General features: G+C 53.1%; 1 protein-coding gene across 10 annotated transcripts in view; it reads left to right on the top strand.

Moving 5' to 3' along the window:
- SEC16A (SEC16 homolog A, endoplasmic reticulum export factor) overlaps window positions 1–25,551 on the top strand; it is a 46,455-nt gene that overhangs the window by 17,596 nt on the left and 3,308 nt on the right. For 7 of the 10 annotated variants that reach the window (XM_009187839.4, XM_009187832.4, XM_009187835.4 and 4 more), the window contains 26 exons: window positions 544–670; window positions 1,164–1,362; window positions 1,490–1,664; window positions 3,380–3,522; window positions 4,199–4,260; window positions 4,338–4,476; window positions 4,786–5,031; window positions 6,982–7,079; window positions 8,455–8,536; window positions 8,713–8,830; window positions 9,028–9,139; window positions 9,344–9,449; window positions 11,176–11,316; window positions 13,199–13,312; window positions 13,570–13,759; window positions 15,041–15,286; window positions 15,889–15,971; window positions 17,940–18,092; window positions 20,003–20,080; window positions 20,256–20,312; window positions 20,489–20,600; window positions 21,034–21,171; window positions 21,430–21,524; window positions 22,948–23,022; window positions 23,550–23,609; window positions 24,749–24,826. In XM_009187839.4, coding sequence (XP_009186103.2) covers window positions 544–670; window positions 1,164–1,362; window positions 1,490–1,664; window positions 3,380–3,522; window positions 4,199–4,260; window positions 4,338–4,476; window positions 4,786–5,031; window positions 6,982–7,079; window positions 8,455–8,536; window positions 8,713–8,830; window positions 9,028–9,139; window positions 9,344–9,449; window positions 11,176–11,316; window positions 13,199–13,312; window positions 13,570–13,759; window positions 15,041–15,286; window positions 15,889–15,971; window positions 17,940–18,092; window positions 20,003–20,080; window positions 20,256–20,312; window positions 20,489–20,600; window positions 21,034–21,171; window positions 21,430–21,524; window positions 22,948–23,022; window positions 23,550–23,609; window positions 24,749–24,826 — 3,227 coding nt within the window. The remainder of the gene's footprint in view (window positions 1–543; window positions 671–1,163; window positions 1,363–1,489; window positions 1,665–3,379; window positions 3,523–4,198; window positions 4,261–4,337; window positions 4,477–4,785; window positions 5,032–6,981; window positions 7,080–8,454; window positions 8,537–8,712; window positions 8,831–9,027; window positions 9,140–9,343; window positions 9,450–11,175; window positions 11,317–13,198; window positions 13,313–13,569; window positions 13,760–15,040; window positions 15,287–15,888; window positions 15,972–17,939; window positions 18,093–20,002; window positions 20,081–20,255; window positions 20,313–20,488; window positions 20,601–21,033; window positions 21,172–21,429; window positions 21,525–22,947; window positions 23,023–23,549; window positions 23,610–24,748; window positions 24,827–25,551) is intronic. The other 3 variants (XM_009187834.4, XM_009187833.4, XM_009187840.4) reach the window with 3 other exon arrangements.

Raw genomic sequence — 25,551 nt, 5'->3', positions numbered from 1 at the left:
TGTAATCCCAGCACTTTGGGAGGCCGAGGTGGGCGGATCACGAGGTCAGGAGATCGAGACCATCCTGGCTAACACAGTGAAACCCCATCTCTACTAAAAATACAAAAAAATTAGCCAGGCATGGTGGCGGGTGCCTGTAATCCCAGCTACTCGGGAGGCTGAGGCAGGAGAATGGCATGAACCCGGGAGGCGAAGCTTGCAGTGAGCTGAGATCATGCCAGCGCACTCCTCTCTGGGCGACAGAGCGAGACTGTCTCAAAAAAAAAAAAAAAAAATCTTTTAGCACCTTTTCTAAAAATATTTTTTCCTTTTAATCTAAAACACTTAAGTATTGAGAGAAAAATCAGCCAGTTGCCTTTAGGTAGCTTGAGCCCTCCAGATCTCATGGCTTCCTGGTGGTGTGCTGGTTTCCAGGAGATAAGCTAGGTTTCTCGAGGAGTTCTTGGAGCGTGAAGTCCTGGGGTGGTGTCACTTCTTCAGTGATATCTGAGGCATTTCTTCTTTTGATTGTTACTGTATTAATCATTAGTTCCTTGCTCACAGATCCAGGTCACTGGGATCGTTACCACTACAGTGCCAGAGTCAGGGACCCCCGCACCTACGACCGGAGGTATTGGTGTGATGCAGAGTACGACATGTACAGGAGAGAGCACTCTGCCTACGGGGACAGGTTGGTGGAGCACCCCTGGGGGGAAGAGGCTGGGGGCAGCCAGGGCACGCTAGTGCTTCTCTGCCCTCATGTCTGGGTTTTAATAAAGAGCTTTGGTAGTTTGGGTGAGCATCTGCCTGATGTTTTGGTTCCTGTCTGAAAGGAAGGAGGGAGCAGACCCTTCCAGGGTTCCCAGCGTGGACTGTTAGAGGAGAACTGGCCTCAGCAAGAGGACTGTTCAGCACCCCTGGGAACACCTGGGAGACTGGGCTCACTCTTTCTCGTCATCCCTTCTTAGCGGTCGTGCCCTGCAGCCCAGAGCAGTGGCCACACTGGAGACGCATTCGCAGGACTTCTCTAAAGCTGCGCGTCAGAGGGCCCTGAGGGTCGGGTGTGGTGTGTTGTGGCTCAGCCCCAGGGGTCTCAGTCTTGGCCCCTGGGCAGCCGCGTGGCACATGGGGACGGGGCCTCCTGCACTCCCATTCCTCTGCCTCTGTCCCCCGGCTTCCTCTAGGCCCGAGAAACGTGACAACAACTGGAGGTACGACCCTCGCTTCACGGGGAGTTTTGACGACGACCCTGATCCCCACAGAGACCCTTACGGGGAAGAGGTGGACAGGCGCAGCGTCCACAGTGAGCACTCGGCACGGAGCCTGCACAGTGCACACAGCCTGGCCAGCCGCCGTAGCAGCCTCAGTTCCCACTCACACCAGGTGCGCGGCGGCACCTCACAGACACGCGGACGGTTGTGTTTAGAACCACCATCCTGTTTGCAGTGTACCTAAACTTTTACCACTGTGCCTGGAGAACTGATTTTTCCCGTTTGCTTTGTTTTTTAAGAGTCAGATTTACAGAAGCCACAATGTGGCTGCCAGTTCCTACGAGGCCCCGCTTCCTCCAGGCTCCTTTCATGGTGATTTCACCTACGGCACCTACCGCAGCAATTTCAACAGTGGCCCCGGCTTCCCAGAGTATGGCTACCCTGCAGACACTGTCTGGCCTGCCATGGAGCAAGGTGTGTGCTTAGCAGGACAGAGGGACACTGGCTCACCCCACTGGGACGGCCACCCAGCCCGGGATCCGAACACGGGAGTCAGGGCTGGGGTTGGAATGGTGATGTCCTGGCCTGGCTCCGACCCAATCCATCCTTCCAAGTGGCAGAGCGTGTCAGGACGGGCTGACGCTGTCTCTTCTATTGCAGTTTGGCTTAAGGCCTGAGAGCTGCCCTGGCTGCCCCAACATGCGTTTTAAAGTGTGACTGTGAGGACAGCCCACATCCAGGCTCTGGGCGGCCCCTGGTCACATCCCCATCGCAGACCCCGTAGCTCAGCAGGCTTGCAGGAGGGAGCTGCTCCTTGCCCTTGGAGACTCCGCTCTGCAGGCGTCGTGTGTCAGAGTTCCCTTCCAGGATGCTCAAATGCTTTTTCTTGGCAAATTGCAGAAATATATGTAAAGATATAAAGTTACAGAATGTAACAGTAGACTGACTGAGTTTCCTTTTTTTTCTTTTTTTTTGAGATGGAGTCTTACCCTGTCTCCCAGGCTGGAGTGCAGTGATGCGATCTCGGCTCACTGCAACTTCTGCATCTCGGGTTTAAACGATTCTCCTGCCTCAGCCTTCCGAGTAGCTGGGATTACAGGTGTTTGCCACCATGCATGGCTAATTTTTGTATTTTTAGTCGAGACGGGGTTTTGCCATGTTGGCCAGGCTGGTCTCAAACTCCTGACCTCAAGTGATCCGTCCTTCGTCTTCCAAATGCTCAGATTACAGGTGTGAGTCACTGTGCCCGGCCTTACTTTCGTAAAGTATTGTTTCAGTTAACAACATTTTTTCATTTATTTATTTATTTATTTTTATTTTTTTTTATTTTTTTTGAGACGGAGTCTCGCTCTGTCGCCCAGGCTGGAGTGCAGTGGCCGGATCTCGGCTCACTGCAAGCTCCGCCTCCCAGGTTTACGCCATTCTCCTGCCTCAGCCTCCCGAGTAGCTGGGACTACAGGCACCTGCCACCATGCCCGGCTAGTTTTTTTGTATTTTTTAGTAGAGATGGGGTTGCACCATGTTAGCCAGGATGGTCTCGATCTCCTGACCTCGTGATCCGCCCGTCTCGGCCTCCCAAAGTGCTGGGATTACAGGCTTGAGCCACCGCGCCCGGCCGATTTATTATTTTTTTTAAGAGACAGTCTCGCTCTGTCACCCAGGCTGGAGTGCAGTGGCACGGTCATGGTTGCTATCTCCTGGGGTCAGGTGGCCCTCCTGCCTTGGATCCTTTCAAAGTGCTGGGATTACAGGCCTGCGCAACTGTGCCTGGCTCCTTATTTTCTTTTTTGCTTGAGGTGTTTTGCTGTCCTTTTTGTTGGGTGCTGTGTGGTCATCACAGTCGGCATCTGGTTTTGTGAAAGGGAAAGAGCTCGGGCGCGGCCAGGCCCGGGAGGAGCCCGCGCCGCCGAAGGAGCCTCAGGACGGCTCACGAGGGTGGCACAGAAGCTTCCTCAGTGTGCAAGGGAATAGCTCTCATATTTAGTGATTCCAACATTTATCTTTTCCTGACATACACTTCAGTTCTACTTTTAAGTATGATGTTAAACAATTACCGACTTTGAGTTGGAAGTTTGTCATGATAGATCTCACCGGTGATTTCAGCTGTGTGGGCACATTGAAAGTCTAGGCTCAGAAGCAGCAAACAGTGACAAGCTGATGGTTTCTTTTTCCATTTATCTTAAATGCAGTTTCATCAAGACCAACTTCTCCTGAAAAATTTTCAGTGCCTCATGTCTGTGCCAGGTTTGGCCCTGGCGGTCAGCTTATCAAAGTGATTCCCAATCTGCCTTCAGAAGGACAGCCGGCCTTGGTGGAGGTCCACAGCATGGAGGTAATGGCACACGGTGTCACTGCTCTGCCGCCCCGGGGAACTCTGTGCTTTGCAGTTTGTCATCTTCCATTGCCAGACCTTGTCTCTGGACATACAGAGCTTGTCCTTGGAAAAATGTTTATTCCTATGAATTTTCAATGTGTAGGGTTGTTCTTCTGTTTGGTCGTATCTTTGTCCTCCTAAAAGTCAGTATTGTAAGCGTCTGCGTTGGTGTTAGACGTGGTTTGATCGTATATGCATTTCCTGTCCTCGTTTTGGGGATGTTCGCTTTATTGCTGCTTTTCAGTGATAGATGCAGCGGGTGGGCCCTGTGCTGCCCAGGTGAGGGGGAGCGGGGTGGCGTATGGGCCCGGCGCTGCCGAGGTGAGTGGGGCTGGCGTGCGCCTCTTCCTGCAGCTTCTACAGGCTTCTGTAACATGTATTGGGGTTCTGCCTCAGGATTTGGGGAGAAAAAATGGATTTCACTGCTTAAAATAAAGTTTGAAATCATGGCTGTGGCCCACACAGGCCATGTTCCATGTAATAGCCTTGACAGAACCTTCACCCGCTGTGGGGCGGGGCGGGCGGGCCAGGCCACCCTCTCCTCTCTCGTGCAGCATCTGTGCCTGGGTTGGCCGGCCTGCCAGCAGGGTGGCTGTGCGCTGGCTGCTGCTGACCCACAGCCCTCTCCTCGTAGGCCTTGCTGCAGCACACGTCTGAGCAGGAGGAGATGCGGGCGTTCCCGGGACCCCTGGCCAAGTATGTTGCTTGTTGAGGCTTTTCTTTGCGAGCCCGGCCTTGCAGACATCACTGCTCACTGTGTGTTCTTTCTACAGAGACGATACCCATAAAGTGGATGTCATTAATTTTGCACAGAACAAAGCTATAACATGTTTGCAGAATGAAAACTTAATTGACAAAGAGTCTGCAAGTCTTCTTTGGAATTTTATTGTTCTCCTATGCAGACAGAATGGGGTATGTGTCTTTTTACTTCTAGAGTGTTTCTTCCTCCTGGTCTTCATTTCGTCTTGGGCATTGCATGCTCAGCCTCCCGGCGGAGCAGGGCTAGATCCGCGTGCCCAGCTGTGGGAGCCTCGAGGACTGGGTGGGGAGGGAGAGGGAACGTGCGGTTGGGATGAGATGAGGTTTCAGTCCAGCCTTGCCAGCCTTTCGGGTAGTTGTGGGTCTGGCTGTGTCCAGGGTGGGGCTTTGTGCCTGTGATGGTCTAATGCGTCCGCACCTGAGAGCCATTGTTCTCCTTCCTGTTCCTGTTGACCCGAACAGACCGTGGTAGGGACCGACATTGCGGAGCTTCTGTTACGAGACCACAGAACAGTGTGGCTTCCTGGGAAGTCGCCCAATGAAGCAAACCTGATTGATTTCACGAACGAGGCGGTGGAGCAGGTGGAAGAGGAGGAGTCTGGCGAGGCCCAGCTCTCTTTCCTCACTGGTGGTCCGACGGCTGCCGCCAGCTCTCTTGAGAGAGAGACGGAGCGGTTCAGGGAGCTGTTGCTGTATGGCCGTAAGAAGGTGCGCCTCCCCATCATGGCACCCGGCGCTTGCAGGTGTCCACTGGGTCGGGCCTGGTGCGGGCGATGCAGCCATCGGGGAGGGACACGGCCCCTCTCGGGAGCATCCGCGCTGCGGTGTGGGGCTTCGGGTCTTGCTGTTTCCTGAACGATGCCGGCCTCTTTTATGCCATCCTTCTGGAGGTGTTCATGTGGGTTTCCTTCTAACTATTTCCAGTGTTGGAGACCTGCAGATGGAATTTTCAGTCATTCAATAAATGCACGTGTTGAGCACGGGCCGTGTCCTTGCTGTGTGTGCCAAGTCTCAGATGAGACGTGCATGACACGAGTTTTGGCATTCTCACAAAGTCAGGCTCGAGTCCACAGCCCAGAAGTCGTTGGGAGTTGAGAGGACGCACCCAGCCTGTCAGAGGCGCAGTGCATGGAAAGGCCACGGGCAGGGGAGCAGCCAGTGCGTATAGCGTCCAGTGACTGGGGCCACAGCAGCCTGGGGACCAGGGCAGGCGGGGGACCTGAGACAGGAGCCTGCTCTGGGACAGTGGGGTTGGGGGGTCCATAGCAGGGACAGTGTGTTCACAGGAGGGCCTGTCTAGGGCGCATGATGTCCGCTTTGGATGTGCTAAGCAGGAGAGAGGCCAGTCTCACGGGCATGTGTGGCCCTGAACAGCAGAGACATTGGATAGGCCCAGAGCTCTCCGTCCTTTTATATCATGATAAACTCAGAAAGGGCATATTTGACCAGTACTTTTATTTATTTATTTATTTTTTATTTTTTATTTTATTTTATTTTATTTTATTTTTTATTTTATTTTATTTTTGAAACGAAGTCTCGCTCTGTCGCCCAGGCTGGGAGTGCAGTGGCCGGATCTCAGCTCACTGCAAGCTCCGCCTCCCGGGTTTACGCCATTCTCCTGCCTCAGCCTCCCGAGTAGCTGGGACTACAGGCGCCCGCCACCTCGCCCGGCTAGTTTTTTGTATTTTTTTTTAGTAGAGACTGGGTTTCACCGTGTTAGCCAGGATGGTCTCGATCTCCTGACCTCGTGATCCGCCTGTCTCGGCCTCCCAAAGTGCTGGGATTACAGGCTTGAGCCACCGCGCCCGGCCTATTTTTATTTTTTGAGACAAAATCTCGCTCTTGCCCAGGCTGGAGTGCAGTGGCGTGATCACTGCTTAATGCGGCCTCGACCTCCTGGGTTCAAGTGATCCTCCCATCTCAGCCTCCTGAGTAGCTGGGACTACAGCTGCATGCCGCCACACCGGGCTAACTTTTTTTTTTTTTTCGTAGAGACGGGGTTTCACCATGTTGCCAGGCTGGTCTCGAACTCCTGGGCTCAAGCAATCTGCCTGCCTTGGTCTCCCAAAGTGCTGGGATTACAGGCATGAGCCAACGCGCCCGGCCTGATCAGTATGAGTCTATTATGGATGTTTTATAACTGATTGAAGTCGTGTAACCTGTTAGCTTTTATTAACATCTTCCTCTACTGTAGCATTTTTGCCTCCTAGCCTGAAGTCCTAAATTATACCCTAGATGATTTTGGCGAAAGGGGAGGCTGCCTTACTGGAGCCACTGTCTGTGCTGATGGATATTCGCGGAGGCCTCCTGTTAGAACCGGGGAATTGACCCGCGTGTGTTTCCCAGTGGACGGGGCGGCGTGGTGGGCAGTGCGGTGTGGTTAGCCCTATTTGAGATTAGCGTGCTTATGTTTTATGCTGAAAATGGATAAAAGCAGCAAATATCTACAAATACCCACTACCGCAGGGACTTTGAAACTCAGGAAAATAGTGAAATGCTGACGTGTCTTAATCTCCAAATGGTGAATAAGTTTTTGAGGCCTTTGGGTTGTTTGTGTATTTGCTGCTACGTGAGGACACATGGCCTGTCGCCTGTCTTGACTCATGTCACGTGAGCACCACCGATAACTCACCAAGGCCCCTGAAATGCCTTTTGCAGGATGCTTTGGAGTCTGCAATGAAGAATGGCCTGTGGGGTCACGCTCTGCTCCTTGCAAGTAAGATGGACAGCCGGACACACGCCCGAGTCATGACCAGGTACAGTCCCACGGTGGCCTGGTCCAGTGGCGAGCCCTGCTGGCTCCCTGCAGCACGCGGCGTCCACACTGGTGGCAGGTGGCAGGTGGCAGGCAGATCTCACTTGACTATGCTGTGCTCCCACACGAACTCGGGCTTCCTTGGCTTCGAGGCTTCCTTGGGTTGTGCTGTGGAGAGCTTAAAAAGTTTTTTATTAACCGCATGGTTTTTAATACTTCACATAAAATCTCAGTGAATTCCTTAGTCTTCATCTTTTTTTTTTTTTTTTGAGACAGAGTCTTGCTCTGTTGCCCAGGCTGGAGTGCAGTGGCGTGATCTCGGCTCACTGCAAGCTCTGCCTCCCAGGTTCACGCCATTCTCCTGCCTCAGCCTCTCGAGTAGCTGGGATTACAGGCGCCCGCCACCATGCCCAACTAAGTTTTTTTGTATTTTTAGTAGAGACGGGGTTTCACCGTGTTAGCCAGGATGGTCTCGATCTCCTGACCTTGTGATCCGCCTGCCTTGGCCTCCCAAAGTGCTGGGATTATAGGCGTTAGCCATTGCACCCGGCCTAGTCTCCATCTTTTATAGCTTTTTTTTTTTAATTTTGAGTTTTGCTCTGTTGCCCACGCTGGAGTGCAGTGGTGCAGTCTCAGCTCACCGTAACCCCTGCCTCCCAGGTTCAAGTGATCCTCTCGCCTTGGCCTCCCAAGTAGTTGGGACCACAGGTATCCACCACCACACCCAGCTAATTTTTTGTATTTTTAGTAGAGATGGGGTTTTGCCATGTTGGCCAGGCCAGGCTGGTCTCAAACTCCTGGCCTCAAGGGATCTGCCCACCTTGACCTTCTGAAAGTGCTGGGATTACAGGCGTGAGCCACCACACCTGGACTTATCTTTTACAGCTTTTTTTTTTTTTAATATTGAGATAGGGAAAGAAAAATAAAATACTGAGATATGTGTACTTTGCCTAAGTGAAATATAAGTCTAATCATTACATCAGAGGGCTGAGGTCTGGTTTTTTTTTTTTAATTTATTTTATTACTATTTTATTTATTTATTTTTTTGAGATGGAGTCTTGCTCTGTCACCCAGGCTAGAGTGCAGTGGCACGATCCCAGCTCACTGCAACCTCTGCCTCCTGGGTTCAAGCGATTCTCCTGCCTCAGCCTCCTGAGTGGCTGGGAATACAGGTGTGCGCCACCACACCCAGCTGATTTTTGTATTTTTAGTAGAGACGGGTTTCTCCATGTTAGTCTCTAACTTCTGACCTCAGGTGATCCGCCCGCTTCGGCCTCCCAAAGTGCTGGGATTACAGGCGTGAGCCACCGCGCCCGGCCGGATTTTTTCTTTTAGCTGAGCCAGTGTGGGGTCTTTCTGTGTTTATGTCTGCCCAGGTTTGCCAACAGCCTCCCAATCAACGACCCTCTGCAGACAGTCTACCAGCTCATGTCCGGGCGGATGCCCGCCGCGTCCACGGTGAGTGGCACTGCCTGGTGGCTCGCACAGGCTTCACTGCCTGTGTGGAGTTTGCTCATGGGTGACGCTGTCACAGGCCATGAGGTGCCTCCTTGTGCTGGTGAGCCCAGCTGCGTGGAATTGAAACGGTGCTGGCTTCCAGGGATGAGGCTTCGTTTTGTTTTTCCTCATGTTAGTGCTGTGGAGACGAGAAATGGGGAGACTGGAGGCCGCACCTTGCCATGGTCTTGTCCAACTTGAACAACAATATGGATGTCGAGTCCAGGACGATGGCTACCATGGGCGACACTCTGGGTAGGTCAGGGGTGGAGATGGGCATCGGGCGTCATGGATGGAGCAACGAAGGCCCGGTTGTCTGTGGCATTGGCAGAAATCACAAGAACCCGGCCTTCTTGGTCCAGCTCGCGTCTCTAGTGCCTTCTGTGCACATGCTTGACTTCCGCGGGCATCCCCAGTCACTGAGACTCCGCCTGGTTCTCGTGTCTCTCCAGCTTCGAAGGGCCTCTTAGACGCGGCCCACTTTTGCTACCTTATGGCCCAGGTTGGATTTGGTGTTTATACGAAGAAAACTACAAAGCTTGTCTTAATTGGATCAAATCACAGGTAAAGAAGCAAGTCAGTGTAGTCCTGTAAGTTTTCCTTTAAAAGTAAGACGAAATCCTTCTCCTTTAGTTAATTCAGAAATGGCCAGAATCATGTCTTGATTTGTCACATGGTGGGACACACTTCTGGATGACCTGCTCTGAGGTTGACTCTGCTAATAATTGGCCATGTTTTTTAAATAAAAATAATTCGCTTCCTCTACAGTTTGCCATTCTTAAAGTTTGCAACCAATGAAGCAATCCAGAGGACGGAAGCCTATGAGTACGCCCAGTCCCTGGGTGCCCAGACCTGCCCCCTGCCTAGTTTCCAGGTAAGCAGGTGCTGCCAGCCTGCAGCTGTCATGGGTGGGCAGGCGCTCAGTGCTAACAAGCTTTTGGCTACTTAGAGTTTTTGAATTCTTATGGAAAAAAATGATGTGAGTTTTTTCAGGGAGGATCTTGAGAAGACATTTGATCTAAAATGCTAAAAAACTAGATCACATTGAATTGAGGCTTTCCGTTTGCATTTGATTTCAATTATTTTCATGAGCTTTTTTTTTTTTTTTTTAAGGAGACAGGGTCTCACTCGTTGCCCAGGCTGGAGTGCACTCTGCTTTGATCACTCCCAGGCTTCAGCCATTCCCCTTGGCCTCCAGAGTAGCAGGGACTACAGGCAGCACCACCATGCTGTGCTAATTTTTTGGGTTTTTTTTGTTGTTTTTTTTTTCTTTTTGAGACAGAGTCTCGCTCTGTTGCCCAGGCTGGAGTGCAGTGGCGCAGTCTCCACTTACTGCAAGCTCCGCCTCCCAGGTTCACACCATTCTCCTGCCTCAGCCTCCCATGTAGCTGGGACTACAGGTGCCCACCACCGCGCCTGGCTAATTTTTGTATTTTTAGTAGAGACAGGGTTTCACCGTGTTAGCCAGGATGGTCTCGATCTCCTGACCTCGTGATCCGCCCATCTCGGCCTCCCAAAGTGCTGGGATTACAGGCGTGAGCCACCACACCCGGCCCCCAGTTTTTTGTATTTTTAGCAGAGATGGGGTTTCACCGTGTTGGCCAGGATGGTCTCGATCTCCTGACCTCATGATCTGCCTGCCTCGGCCTCCCAAAGTGCTGGGATTACAGGTGTGAGCCGCCGCGCCCGGCCGTATGAGCTGTTTTTAATATTTGAGGGAGGTATTCTCTGATGCAGTATGGGGGTGGTGTGTATAAAATATACATAGAGAGAGGCTGGGCATGGTGGCTCATGCCTGTAATCCCAGTACTTTGGGAGGCCAAGGTGGGTGGATTACCTGAGCTCAGGAATTAGAGACCAGCCTGGCAACGTAATGACACCCTGTCTCTACCAAAAAAATATATATATAAAAATTAGCCAGGCATGGCAGCATGCGCCTGTGTTTCCAGCTACTCAGAGGCTGAGGTGGGAGGATCGCTTGAGCCCAGGAGATTGAGGCTGCAGTGAGCTGGATTGTGCCACTGCACTCTAGACTGGGTGACAAAGTGAGACCCTGTCAAAAAAAAAAAAAAAGAAGTATCTAGAGAATGCCTGTGGGCAGCTGGAGCTGCAGGGAAGGCAGTGGTCTCAGTGCCGTGCTCTTGGGGTGTTGTGGCTGTGAGAGCCGAGTGGCGCCATGAAAGGGGTTGGGGGGGAAGCAGAGTGGGTTTCTTCCCAGCTTAGTCACTTACTTTGCTCTTGAAATCCTTCAGGGAACAGGGACTAGGACTGTGGTCGGCGGGCATGGTGGGTGGGAGACATGATGAGTGAAGCGTCCAGAAGAGTCCACAGCTTCCAGGGTGACGCTCGGACGCAGGGGAGCCCCCGGGCAGCGCGAGGCTTTATCCATCCGCGATACTCGGACGCAGGGGAGCCCCGGGGCAGCGCGAGGCTTTGTCCGTCGGTGATGCTCGGACGCAGGGGAGCCCCGGGGCAGTGCAAGGCTTTGTCCTTCGGTGATGCTCGGACTCAGGGGAGCCCCGGGGCATCGCGAGGCTTTGTCCATCCGCGATGCTCGGAAGCAGGGGAGCCGCGGGGCAGCAAGGTTTCTGTCGTTTCAGGTGTTTAAGTTCATCTACTCCTGCCGCCTGGCGGAAATGGGGCTGGCCACGCAAGCCTTCCACTACTGTGAGGCCATCGCGAAGAGCATCCTGACGCAGCCGCACCTGTACTCCCCAGTGCTGATCAGCCAGCTTGTGCAGGTGCTGCCCCCGGCGCCGGTCCTCAGGATGCTGTGCTGACTGCAGGGAAGGAGGGCTTGCCAGAGCTCCCGGGCGTGGGGGTGGCGATGGTTCAGATGCGCGTTGTGGTAGGCGCTCAGAACCTGCCTCTTGGGCAGATGAAGATCTCTGAATGGCTTCTTGTTTTGCGTCTTAGTCTGGGGACTCTCAGGCACCATGTGCCAGCACAGAACCTTGGTGCGAGTTTCATCATCAGAAGAAACTGTCTGTAGGATACTGTTTTTGTTTTTGTTTTTTTGAGACGGAGTCTGGGTCTGTCGCCCAGGCTGGAGTGCCGTGGTGTGATCTCGGCTCACTGCAAGCTCTGCCTCCCGGGTTTACGCCATTCTCCTGCCTCAGCCTCCGGAGTAGCTGGGACTACAGGCGCCCCCAACCGCGCCCAGCTAAGTTTTTGTATTTTCAGTAGAGACAGGGTTTCACCATGGTCTCGATCTCCTGACCTCGTGATCCACCCGCCTCGGCCTCCCAAAGTACTGGGATTACAGGAGTGAGCCACCACGCCCAGCCCAGGATATTCTTTTTTTATTGAAATAGAGTCTCACTCTGTCACCCACGCTGGAGTGCAGTTTGGTGCGATCTCGGCTCACTGCAGCCTCCGCCTCCCAGATTCAAGCGATGCTCCTGCCTCAGCCTCCCAAGTAGCTGGGATTACAGGCACCACGCTTGACCGATTTTTTTTTTTTTTTTTTTTTTTGAGACGGAGTCTCGCTCTGTCGCCCGGGCTGGAGTGCAGTGGCCGGATCTCAGCTCACTACAAGCTCCGCCTCCCGGGTTCACGCCATTCTCCTGCCTCAGCCTCCCAAGTAACTGGGACTACAGGCGCCCGCCATCTCGCCCGGCTAGTTTTTTGTATTTTTTAGTAGAGACGGGGTTTCACCGTGTTCGCCAGGATGGTCTCGATCTTCTGACCTCGTGATCCACCCGTCTCGGCCTCCCAAAGTGCTGGGATTACAGGCTTGAGCCACCGCGCCCGGCCCGATTTTTTGTATTTTTAGTAGAGATGGGGTTTCACCATGTTAGCCAGGCTGGTCTCGAACTCGTGACCTCAAGTGATGCATGCATCTGCCTTGGCCTCCCAAAGTGCTGGGATTACAGGTGTCAGCCACCGTGCCCAGTCAGGATGTTCTTATTTTGAGGAAATTTAGTCTAGTGGTTGATAGCTTAAGTGTTCAGAGTCCAGCAGCCTTTGTTTGAGTCCTGGCTGCACTGTTGCAAGCCTCAGTTTCTTCCCCTGTAAAACAGAGGCGGGGTGACTGGCAGAGAGTATGGGAGGTGCCACGGGGTAGGTGTAGGCGGCGCCCGTGTTGCCCCAGGATCTTCACCTCTCGTCAGTAGTTCCATTTGTGAGAACGTGCTCATGGGATACCCAAAAAATGTATTAGGGACATTTTTAGACCCATTTCAAAGTTCAGAGAGTCATTGATGAATCCTTAGGTGCTCATCCACCGCCTCAGTGGTTATGAACACATGGCCAAACTTGTGTTCTGCCCCCTTCTGCCCTGCTTTGCGTCCCCCACATTCCCGACGAAGGCTTGCAGACATTACCTGGGAGTCCAGCTCTTACTGAGTCAGGTCCACATGGTCAGGTGGTAGTCTCGGGCCAGGCGTGTTCCAGGGGGTGCCCAGCGCTGCCGACCTGGTGCCAAGAGGTCATCTACAGCAACTTCCCACAGTCGCCCAGCATCCCGTGTATGTCACCCAAGCACATACTAGAAACATGTATGCAGCTAATTAAACTTTATCCCCAGTGAACAGTGAAGCTGCATTGCCCAGGCATTTTGAAGACGGCTCACTTGCCATCACCTGGTGGTGACAGGGGCCTCTGATTTTTGCCCGTGTCTAGATGGCTTCCCAGTTACGACTCTTCGATCCCCAGCTGAAAGAGAAGCCGGAAGAGGAGTCCTTGGCCGCACCCACGTGGCTGGTTCACCTGCAGCAGGTGGAGCAGCAGATCAAGGTACAGCCTTGGCTTGGGGTGGCCCAGAGGCATCTGGTAAGGTGGCTTCTGTCCCTGTTATGTCCACACTGAAAGTATGTATCTAAAGACAGTATAACTGCAGATGTGTGCCTATGAGAATTCCCCAATTCCCCAGAAAGGGCGTTGAGTGCCTCCTGTCCTGAAGTAGGGACACAGCAAGCATGGTGGTGGCGGGCGGGCGGCGCTGCCGTGCGGCCACAGGTGGCTTCCACAGGGCAGGCCTTGTTCTCCCTCAGGAGGGGGCTGGAGTATGGCATCAGGACGGAGCCTTCCCGCAACAGTGTCCCGGCACGCCAAGCTCCGAGGTGGAACAGGACGGGGCAGGACTCAGTCAGCCAGCGGCCCTGGGGATCGCCAACCCGCTGCTGGCCGTGCCTGCACCGAGCCCTGAGCACTCGAGCCCCAGTGTGCGGCTGCTGCCCTCAGGTGAGCCCAGGTGCGCGGCTGCTGCCCTTGGACAGGCCCCGGCTTCCTGCTGGCTGAGCTGTGGTCTGCGCCCTTGCCTCCTGGAGAACTGCTTTCAGATGCAGACTGTTTGAGGCAGCGTCTCGCACCACCACGGTGGTGGTGGGTCTCCTTGGTCTCCTCCCTTCTTCCCTTCATGCTTCCTGCCCTGCTGAGATGGAGGCTCATGGCTTTCCATGTCCATAAATACCCATGTGCTGGCGACACTGCCCTGAGTGCCCGCTGCCTGCTCAGCCTCCCTGCTTCTTCGGGAGCCTCAGCCACACCGTGTCTGGGCAGCACCCTCGGCTGTGCTCCTCTGCAGCCTGCTTCTCCCAGTCAGCCCCATCGGAGGAAGGGCCAGCCCAGAGCTGCAGGGAGTCAAGTCCAGATGCCCTCCTCTCACATGCTCCTTGGCTTCCTTCGTCGGTGAACCTCACCAGCACAGCCTGCACGCAGGGCCGCATGCCTGGATTAGCATGGCTCCTTACTGCTCACCTCCTGCTTCTTCCCCAGACCCTCCGGGGTCTCCATCTCACCTGAGGACAAGCCAGGGTCTTCACAGTGGCCACAGGCCCTCTGGGGTCAGCCCTAAGCCCTGCTGCCCTGGTGCTGTGGCCACTCCCATGCTATGGACCAGCCACACTCCTGATTTGGGCCCACTGCCTCGCTGCCCACCCTCCCTGCCTGACATCCACTCTGCTTCGTCCTCAGACACCGTTACCACGTCCTGGTTGATTGCTCTCCTTAGCGCTTCCTCTTCTTACTCAGTTCACCTGTCCTGACCCCCGTGAGCACCCAGCATTTCTTTTGTTCTTGAAGCATCCAGGGCCCAGCATGGTGCTGGCAGGCAGCAGCCCTCCCAGGTTTTATGTCGAGTCGGAAGAATGAATGAATGAATGAGTGGCCTGTTTGACCACTGACCATGGAGGAGGGGACTCGAGTCTAGCAGAACTCTGTGCCAGACGGTCGCTGTGGGCTTGCGTTTGGGCTGGGCCATGCCCAGGAGCCCACGTGGTGCTCTGACACAGTGTTCCTCCTGCCACCACCCCTGGAAAAGGAAGTGAATATTCTGCTTTTCTCCAAACCACTGATGGTTCGGTGCGGTGGTGATTTCAGGGCTCTTTGCTCTGTTGGGCCTCCCTTGTAAAAGAAATGGAGCTGTACAAAATCACTTGTCATAAACATGTTGAGTATCAGCTCCTTCCAGTGACCCAGGCTACCCTCAGTAACCCCAGCCTCTTCTCCACTGTTCCCATGCAGCTCCGCAGACGCTCTCTGATGGCCCGTTGGCCAGTCCTGCCAGGGTGCCAATGTTCCCAGTGCCCCTGCCCCCGGGGCCCCTGGAGCCGGGTCCTGGCTGTGTGACCCCAGGGTCCGCACTTGGCTTCCCGGAGCCCTCCAGGCCTGATCCTGCAGCGCTGTGCCCGGGGCCTGGCCTCCCGCCTGGTGTGCCGCCTCTGCAGGAAAGGAGACACTTGCTCCAGGAAGCCAGGAGCCCAGACCCAGGTGGGCTGCCGAGATGCTGTCTTGAGAGCAGAAGCAGCATTGAGGGTGGTGTTTGTGGGGATTGGTGGAAGAGATTGAAGTTATTTGAGCTTGAAACAACTTACGTTACTTGTCTTAATGTAGACCAAACATTCTGGAAGTTACAGACTGGATGGGTTCAGAGTCTCACTACGATAGTAGTGTTAATGCCAGTTTCTTTTGTGACTTGGCTTTTTGTTATGATAAGAAGCTTAAATGGCCATCTGGGGCAGGGCACGGTGGCCATGGGTCTCCTGGGATCTGTCTTCAGCCCCTCCTGACCGCCTGGTGAGACAGACAGGGGCAGGTCATGAACTCCTGTCTGGAAGTTGATTTGGTGGATCTTGTCCCTGGTCTGTGCCTATGTCTATATGTGTATATATGGACAAAGCAAAACACAGGCCTAGCTTTAAAAATAAAAGAGTGTGCACACATGTGGGACGATGTTCAGTCTTGGTTTCTGCAAACCATGCTGGTGTGGCGGTAGCTGGGTGGGAAGGCGGTGTGCCTGTTGATCTGTGTGCCGCACACACGTCCTGCCTCCTCGTGACCGAGATCACAGTTGCTCTCTTTCCCGTTGACAGGGATCGTGCCGCCGGAGGCGCCTGTTGGAAACTCCCTTTCCGAGCTAAGCGAAGAAAATTTTGGTGGAAAATTCGCTACTCTGGTACTTTGTCACATTTTCTTAAACTATTTGTTTTCCATAAAGTTCATCGAGTGGGCACCCAGACTCCTTGCTGAGTTGTAAGTAGGAGGATGGTAGTGAGGACTATGAAATTGTTTCTAAAATTGTTTCTTAAAGCGGAAGTGCTTCTAAATAGCTTTCATCCTTAAAATATGAAGAGTTGGTGAAAATGCTGGTAGGGAAAGACAGGAAAGAGAATTCAGTAGCATAAAAACAGTTACTTTAAGTAGAAGAAATACCCAGATATCATGAAGTCTCCTTATTATTTTTAATTCTTCCAAAATGGGCACCTTCTCTGATTTCTGCATCTCTTTTTCTTTTTGTATTTTTGAGACGGCATCCCGCTCTGTTGTCCAGGCTGGAGTGCAGTGGCGCGATCTCGGCTCACCGCAACCTCCACCTCCCAGGTTCAAGCAGTTCTCTGCCTCAGCCTCCCAAGTAGCTGGGATTACAGGCATGTGCCACCACGCCCAGCTAATTTTTGCACTTTTAGTAGAGATGGGGTTTCATGATGTTGGCCAGGCTGGTCTTGAACTCCTGAGCTCAAGTGATCTGCCCACCTCGGCCTCCCAAAGTGCTGGGATTACGGGTGTGAGCCATCAAGCCTGACCTTTTTTTTTTTTCCCCCTAAGACATAGTTTCATTCTGTCACCCAGGCTGAAGTGCAGTGGCGCCATCTTGTCCACCGCAACCTCTGCCTCCCAGGTTCAAGCGATTCTCCTGCCTCAGCCTCCCAGGTAGCTGGGACTACAGGCGTGTGCCACCATGCCTGGCTAAATTTTTGTATTTTTTGGTAGAGACGGGGTTTTGCCATGTTAGCCAGGCTAGTCTCGAACTCCTGACTTCAAGTGATCTGCCCGCCTCAGCATCCCAAAGTGCTGGGATTATAGGTATGAGCTACCGCACCTGGACATCTCTTTTTCTTTCTTTTTTTTTTTTTTCTTGAGATGGAGTTTCACTCTGTTGCCCGGGCTGGAGTGCAGTGGTGCGATCTTGGCTCACTGCATCCTCTACCTCCCAGGTTTAAGCAATTCTCTGCCTCAGCCTCCCGAGTAGCTGGGATTGCAGGCGCCCACCACCACACCCAGCTCATTTTTTTGTGTGTGTATTTTTAGTAGAGATGGGGTTTCACCATCTCGGCCAGGCTGATCTTGAACTCCTGACCTCGTGATCCACCCGCCTCCGCCTCCCGAAGTGTTGGGATTACAGGTGTGAGTCACCGGGCCCGGCCGGACCATCTCTTTTTCTACAGTAGAATTTCTTTTCTAATTTTTTTATCTCACCAGATATCCTGGAATACAATAGAATTTCTAACATTTTCACTGGTTTTCCTGAAAGAGAGATTTATCTGATTAGACATGTTTGGTATAAGATGGTTGCTTTTATACAGACCGTATTCTGGAACCTTCTTTACTTATATCCAGCCCTTCCCGGGCATCCCATTAGTAGGCGATTGCTATAGTTTGAACTTGCATTCGGTGTTTTACCCTTTAAAATATTGTGTCCCTGGAAAAGTAAAAGTGAGGGTTGAGCTATTAAAAACTGGGACTTGACTCAGGAATAAATATTTTTAAAAATCATTGTATCTTTGCGAATGCCCATCGCCCCACTCTGGCCAGTCTTCCCTCGGTGTGTGCTCACGCTCCATTTCTTCCAGCCCGGAATCTCCGTCGAGGGTCCGCATTTGCATTTCGAGTGCTGAGTGCTCCCAGACGGAGCTGCTTATTAAGTGCGGCTGGCTTTCTCTAGTCAGGCCAGGCAGAGGCTCCGGGAGGCCCAGTCAGGGGGCTGCTCTCCCCAGCCCCCTCCCTGACTCCCTCTGGGCACCAGAGTCATGTGGCCTCTCAGTGACATATTTAAGGAACACACCTGGGGAAGCGCGTCCCCGCTGTCTTTCGGTTCCTGTGTGAGGAGCCCCAGGATAGCCTGTTCTGCGTTGCCTTGTGACAGGCCCCCTCGAGGACGGCGCCAGACTCAGAGGCCCCCCCAGGGTGGGATCGTGCCGACTCGGGCCCCACGCAGCCACCTGTGTCTCTCCCATCCGCTCCCGAAACGAAGAGAGCCGGACAAGCAGCCAAGAAAGAGACGAAGGAACCTAAGAAGGTAGTACAGCTGCCCCCAGTGCGCCCAGCGGCCAGCAGGGTCTGGGCAGGAGGCACGCTTCCCAGAGCACCGGCCTCTTAATTCACCACACATGCAAACAGCCTCCTGATACAAACAGCCGAGTGTCTGCAGTGCACACGGCATGATGAGTGTCTATGTATTTGTGCCTTCGGATAATAGGATCATAGCCCACCCAGGTCAGCATGGGGACACAGTCCAGCCCCCAGAGGTCCCCTCTGGCCATTACCTGTCAGACCCACCCGCAAGGGACCAGACGGCAGCCGCTCCTTTGTCGTTGTGGTGTGTGCCTGCTGCCGGCTCACAGACTCTACCGGTCGTGGACTTTGGGACTGCTTTCAGTGTGGGGCTGGGATCATTCTGGCCCCGGGAGCCTCCTTGCCGGTCTCTTGGTGAATGTGCTTGTTTTCCTTAGGTGCGCGCAGAGGAGCGGAGGGTTTAGGTCGAAGGACGAGCGCGTGTTCAGCTTTAGGAGACACTGCTGAGCAGTTGTCTGAAATGGTTGGTTGGTTGGTTGGACATTTGTCACACATCCAGCAGAGGACAAGGGCCCCAGATATCCCTCGTCTTCACCAATACTGGGCAGTGCCAGTTCTTTAACTTAGCCGTTGTGCTGGGGCTGATGACATCTCATTGTGGCTTATACTCTGCATCTCCCCAGCGAGGTGTGATGCTGGGCACCTTCTCGTGTCCCTGTTACCATCTCATTGCCCTTTTGGGGCGGTGCTTGTTCAAGTCTCTATCCATTTTTTTGTTTGTTGTTGTTTTTTTCCCATAAAGATGGGGTCTCACTATGTTGCCCAGGCTGGTCTCAAGCTTCTGGGCCCAAGTGATCCTCCCGCCTCATAGCTGGGACTGCAGTTGCAGCCACCGCACCTGACTTTACTCTCCATTTTTAATGGTGATCTCTTACGGACTCGCAGGAGTCCTTTCTGTATTGTGGATATAAGTCCTCTTAGGTGTATTGATTGTGATATCGTCTCCCAATCTGTAGATTGTCTTTTTACTTGTGATGGTATCTTTTACCCCGGCACTCTGGGAGGCTGGGCACGGCAGCTCACGCCTGTCACACCAGCACTCTGGGAGGCGGAGGCAAGCGGATCATGAGGTCAGGAGTTCAAGATCAGCCTGGCCAAGATGGTGAAACCCAATCTCTACTAAAAATACAAAAATTAGCTGTGCATAGTGGTGGGCGCCTGTAATCCCAGCTACCCAGGAAACTGAGGCATAGAACTGCTTGAACCCAGGAGGCAGAGGTTGCAGTGCACCAAGATCGCGCCATTGCACTCCAGCCTGGGCAACAGAGCAAGACTGTCTCAACAAACAAACAAACAAACAAAAATGAAGTGCATCATGTGAAGAATAAAGTACATTTTCCTAATAACCAAATTCTCCACGCATGGGAAACACAGGGGGGCCGTGTCTGCCTCTGACACACGCTGGCTTGGACAGCCTGCCTTCCACTTCTCAAAGGGCAGGATGTCGGAAGCTTTCTCAGTGTTCAGACGTAAAAAGCTCATGAAGGCACGTTACTGTTCTGACCTGTTTAAATTTACAGTAAAATACACATAACAAAATGCACCATGTTAACCATTTTCTGAGTGCACAGTTCTGTGGCACTGAGTACATCCACACTGTTGTGTTACCATCACCACCCTCTATTTCCAGAACTTTCTCCCTTTCCCATTCTCACCTTCCCAAACAGAAACTCTGTCCTCTTGAAACGGAGCAACAACTCCCGGTTCCCTCCCACCTCCATTCTCCTGGTGTGTCTGTGGATCTGGCCACTCTGGGGCCTCACAGAAGTGTGTCCTGTAGAATTTGTCTTTTTGCCTTTGGCTGATTTCATGGAACATAGTGTTTTCAGGTTTTCTTGTGGTTTTTATATTTAGGGTGAATCCTGGTTCTCTCGTTGGCTACCTGGGAAGAAAAAGACAGAAGCTTATTTGCCAGATGACAAGAACAAATCGGTGAGTGCTGTCGAATACGGCACGGGACGCCCGAGGAACTGTAATGATTTTTCTGTCACTTTCAGAGCAGACCTGAGTAGGTGTTTCCTGAAGTTTTGAAGTGTCATCATTAATCAGATTCTAATTATGTTTAGCTTCAGTCTACTGACCTTTTTTCTTTTTAAAATCTTGGCAGATTGTTTGGGATGAAAAGAAAAACCAGTGGGTGAATTTGAATGAGCCAGAAGAGGAGGTAAGTTGTCATTGTAGTTCCCGGTGGGTGTGAGGTGTGAGTGGAGGGAACAGCTTCGTGCGGCCCTGTGCTATTTGGGCGGCTGCTGCTCCTTGTGGAGCGTCCTGACTGCCGTCCCAGTGGGTTTCTGGTGCACGCAGTGCAGTGCGTGTCTGAAGCTGCGTTTCCCTCTGCAGAAGAAAGCCCCGCCCCCACCTCCAACCTCGCTGCCCAAGGCTGTGCAGGCTGCGCCGCCGGGTCTCGCAGGGCCTGCTGGAGCCCCGGTGAACGTGTTCTCTAGAAGAGCAGGTAAGGGTGGCCTTGGAGTGGGAGCTTGCTTGAACGACTAACTCTCCGAGAGAGGCCAGCATGTAGCTGTTGTGTGTGGGGAGGAGGTGATGGGTGTCGCACCGTGGAAGGTAACGCTGGTGTCACGAGGAGGAAGCCTTGGGGACGAGCGCAGCTCTCCGGAGCGTTACGTGGTTCCACAGCCGTCTGCGTTGACAAGCTGTGGGCACAGCCATGTCTGTGCAGAGGCAGAGGGCCTGTGCCACAGCGGGGTGAGATAGGGAACCACCCCAAGGCCAGAAGCCAAAACACATCTGCGTGTAGAAAGGTGTCCTCGTCAGGGTTGGGCCACGACATGGCTTCCAGCATGTCCCTGCGTGCTTTTGCTCTGACACAGTGAGCACTGGAGGCCGCCTGGCGCATTCGCCTCAATTTGCTTCCCTCCCCTTTGCAGCCGGAAGCAGAGCTCGCTACGTGGACGTCCTGAACCCGAGTGGGACCCAGCGGAACGAGCCGGCTCTTGCTCCTGCGGACTTTGTCGCTCCACTCGCGCCACTCCCGATTCCTTCCAACTTGTTTGTGCCGAGCCCAGGTAGGCGGCACAAGCACCAGCCCCAGTCTCCTGACCTTTGACCCTCTTTCTCTGGGTCTCCTAAATGTCCTGTTAAAAGAATGACCTGGTCAGCACGCAGGGAGCCCGGGGCTGGTTTGTGGTTTTTTATGATTTGCCCGTTTCTTCGTGAGTGTGCCGTGTGTGCAGCACGAAACTCTCTTCCTCTCCGGGTGTCTTCAGTGAGACCCCAGGGATGTTCTGGACGGAATCATGGCCGCCTCGCTCTCTCATCCCCAGGTGCAGAGGAACCACAGCCTCCAGATGGGACTGGCAGGGAAGGGCCTGCACCAGCTAGGGGCCTGGCCAATCTGGAGCCTGCCCCAGAGCCCATGGTGAGTGGCTGCGGTGGGAAAGAGGGGAAGGGTACCCAGCGAGGAGTCACCTCCCCATCCCGCCAGATAGGGCCTTAAGTTCTGCAAGTCAGTACCCAGTGTGTATGCAGAGTGTTCCGTCTTAAATGCCTCACACTTGTGTATGATCGAGACGGCAGGTAGAATGCGCGGTGCCAGGCGGGACAGAGCTGTTTGGGAAGACCGAGATCTGGGGATGGTGACGGTGATGATTGCTCAGCACGGCGAATGTGCTTAAAACTTAAAAATGATTAAAGTGGCAAATTTTATGGTATGTGTATTTTACAATTTTTAAAATTGGAAAAAATAAAATTAAGTTAAAGAGAAATTATCTACCAATAATAAAAGTTAAGTATATGTTCATCCAAAAAAAAAAAAAAGGGGGGTCCAGGCACGGTGGCTCAAGCCTGTAATCCCAGAACTTTGGGAGGCCAAGACGGGTGGATCACGAGGTCAGGAGATCGAGACCATCCTGGCTAACACAGTGAAACCCCATCTTTACTAAAAAATACAAAAAAAATTAGCCGGGTGAGGTGGCGGGCGCCTGTAGTCCCAGCTACTCGGGAGGCTGAGGCAGGAGAATGGCGTGGACCCGGGAGGCGGAGCTTGCAGTGAGCTGAGATCCGGCCACTGCACTCCAGCCTAGGCGACAGAGCGAGACTCCGTCTCAAAACAAAAAAAAACAAATGACTCCCATGTGAAGTAGAACAGCTCTGACCAGCTGGGAGTGGTGGCTCACGCCTGTAATCCCAGCTTTTTGGGAGGCCAAGGTGGGGGGGTCAGTTGAGGTCAGGAGTTCGAGACCAGCCTGGCCATCATGGTGAAACCCCATCTCTACTAAAAACAAAATTTAGCTGGGCGTGGTGGCAGGTGCCTGTAATCCCAGCTACTCAGGAGGCTGAGGCAGAAGAATCGCTTGGACCCAGGAGGCGGAGCTTGCAGTGAGCTGAGATTGCACCACTGCACTCCAGCCTGGGCGACAGAGCGAGACTCCATCTCAAAAAAAAAAGAACAGCTCAGACTGCACTCTCTACAGGGGGAGTGGGACAGGCCTGGGCCTAATCCTGTTCTCCATTCATCAGCTGTGTAAAGCATGGGACAGTCACTCACCGCTCTAAGCCTCAGTTTTCCCCTCTGTAAAATGGGAATAACAGTAGCCCCAGACTGCAAGCCTGTCATAGGCACACAGGCAACTGGGAGAGAGCTGCGGGGGTCCAGAGCCAGCAGAGTTGTGCGGCTGGAGCCGCGTGTGAGGCACCTTTCTTTTCACTTCTCTCTGAGGAGCACTTTACGTGGAAGAGGGCGTTTGCAACCCAGGCCAGAACAGCTTCCTATTTTTTGGCCTGGGGTGAGAGGCTTAAATTCCCTGGGATTTGGTTGCTGCAATTTTTCTTTTTCTTGGCAGGTTTTAAGCTCTGCAGCGTCACTCCCTGGCTCTGAACTCCCCTCCTCTAAGCCTGAGGGTTCCCAGGGAGGAGAGGTAAGCAGTGCCGACGCCAGGGCCTCCCACAGCCCAGGCCTCCCCAGCAGCTCACTGTCCAGGTGCCTCTTCCTTTATGGAGGGCGGTACTGGGTAGGAAGAGGCAGTTTAGAAACAAGAGCACCTCAAAGGTGGCGTTCCTGGGGGAAAAAAAATTGCACTTGTTTTAACAAAACCATTTAGGAGCTTCAGGAAGGGTGAAGGGGTTTGAGCTGTCACCTCAGTCCCAGTCCCCTCCCCTCAACAGCATGGAATCGTCTTGAATTGTGAGGTGTCAGAAGGTGAAGCTGGCTTAGGCCAAGGCTGGACTTTTCCTCCCAGCCCTCCCCTGAGATAATGGTTGTTTCGGGATAACAGCTTTACGTTAAGACAGGAATCTGAAGCTAACACTGGCTTTTTTCCTTTTGAGTTATATTGATTCTAATGGCATCACAAAGCTTTTGAAATGGAACTGATGGCTTGGATTGGACAGTGACGCGCATGTTGACTTTTGTCCGTGTTTTATGTGTGTTCTTGCTGTTTTGTAGCTTTCGCGCTGTAGTTCAATGAGTTCATTATCACGTGAAGTGAGCCAGCATTTTAATCAGGTACCTGCGGCTGGTGGTCCTCACTAACATGAGAGCTGGCCTGTGTCCCTGAGCACGCGGTGCCGGTTCGCCGTGTGCGCTTTGCCACTAACCTCGCCCGTTGGCTCCCTCAGCGTCACGTGACCAAGGGTACAGGGTTCCTTTTTTTTTTTTTTTTTGAGACAGAGTTTCAGTCTTGTTGCCCAGGCTGAAATGCAATGGTGTGATCTCAGCTCACCACAACCTCCGTCCACCTCCTGGGTTCAAGCGATTCTCCTGTCTTGGCCTTCCTGAGTAGCTGGGATGACAGGCACCCGCCAGCACGCCCAGCTAATTTTGTATTTTTAGTAGAGATGGGGTTTCTCCATGTTGGTCAGGCTGGTCTCGATCTCCTGACCTCACGTGATCCGCCCGCCTCAGTCTCCCAAAATGCTGGGATTACAGCAGTGTTCCTTTAAAGGGGGTTTGCTGTGCAGCATCCACATACACGGGGCGACTGGACCAACTCCGAGGTGTCCTAGCGAATGAGTGGGTTCTGTCATTTTGCTCGAATTGGTTTTTCCAATGACGGGCCTGGGGCGTGGCCTCGCCGTGTGAGTGTTTCCCGGGTCAGGACGCTCTCCTCTGGAGGGAAGATTTCTCCTTTCTGATCAAGCATGAGAACATTGGTTTGAGGCCGGGGCGAGTGCAGCAGTGGCGGGGTCCTGCGGCCAGTGTGGGAGGGAGGTGAACGGACCCCTCATCTTCTGCCTGTCACGGCACCAGCTGCAACCGTGGCTCAGCAGAAAGGCTTGCTGTGACCCTTCTGCCTGCAAATGAGAGCTCTGGGCCTCGTGTCATGGCTGGAGCCTTAGGTCTGCAGCCGTGGGCACCTCCTAACCGCCTCGCACGCTCAGCGCCACCTCAGTGCCGTGTGCACCTTCCTGTTGCATGTTCCGGTGCTTAAAACATTGGCTCTGCACGTTGCTTTGATTTTCACCATTTTTCTATGAACCATAAAATAACTAAATCTGGTGTTGCAAGAAGTGCCTTCAGTCTGCTTCTGTAGTTTATTTACAAGTACCGTAAATCCCACGTAGAAGCGGCGTCTGTATCTGCAGTTGAAATGCCAGCTGCTGTGCAGCACAGCCCCGCTGAGGTGACTTCTCTGTGCTTCTCAGGCTCCTGGCGACCTCCCTGCTGCAGGTGGCCCTCCCAGCGGGGCCGTGCCCTTCTACAACCCTGCTCAGCTGGCACAGGTGAGTGACCCTTGCCTTTCTCCATGAGACCCTGACATGTCCATTGACTTCCTGACCCTGCTGCTTGGTGATGGCAGCTTTCTTCCCTAGATTCTCTTTCTCTTTCTTTTTAAAAAATATATATTTATGGCCGGGTGCGGTGGCTCACACCTATAATCCCAGCACTTTGGGAGGCTGAGGCGGGCGGATGACAAGGTCAGGAGATCAAGACCATCTTGGCCAACACAGTGAAACCCTGTGTTAAATACAAAAACCCTGTGAAAAATACAAAAAATTAGCCGGGCATGGAGCTTGTAGTGAGCCGAGATTGCGCCACTGCACTCCAGCCTGGGCGACAGAGCGAGACTCCATCCCAAAAAAAAAAAAATACACACACACACACACACACACACACATATACACACACATTTATTGAGACAGGGTCTTGCTCTGTTGCCCAGGCTGGAGTGTCGTGGTACAGTCTCTGATCTCAGTTCACTGCAGCCTTAACCTCCTGGGCTGAAGCAATCCTCCTGCCTCGGCCTCCTGAATGGCTGGGACTCCAGGCGCGGTCAGCACACCTGGCAAATTTTTGTATGTTTTATAGAGACAGGGTCTCACCTCGTTACCTAGGCTGGTCTTGAACTACTAGGCTCAAGCGATCTTCCCACCTCGGCTTCCCAAAGCGCTGGGATTATAGGCGTGAGCCACCGTGCCCAGCTTCTCTTTTCTGAATGAAAGTTGCA

Source organism: Papio anubis, chromosome 13 (assembly GCF_008728515.1).
Source record: "Papio anubis isolate 15944 chromosome 13, Panubis1.0, whole genome shotgun sequence".
NCBI classification, from domain to species: Eukaryota; Metazoa; Chordata; class Mammalia; order Primates; family Cercopithecidae; genus Papio; species Papio anubis.
Note: the sequence above shows the minus strand (reverse complement) of the source record. Positions and strands in the feature narration are given on the sequence as shown.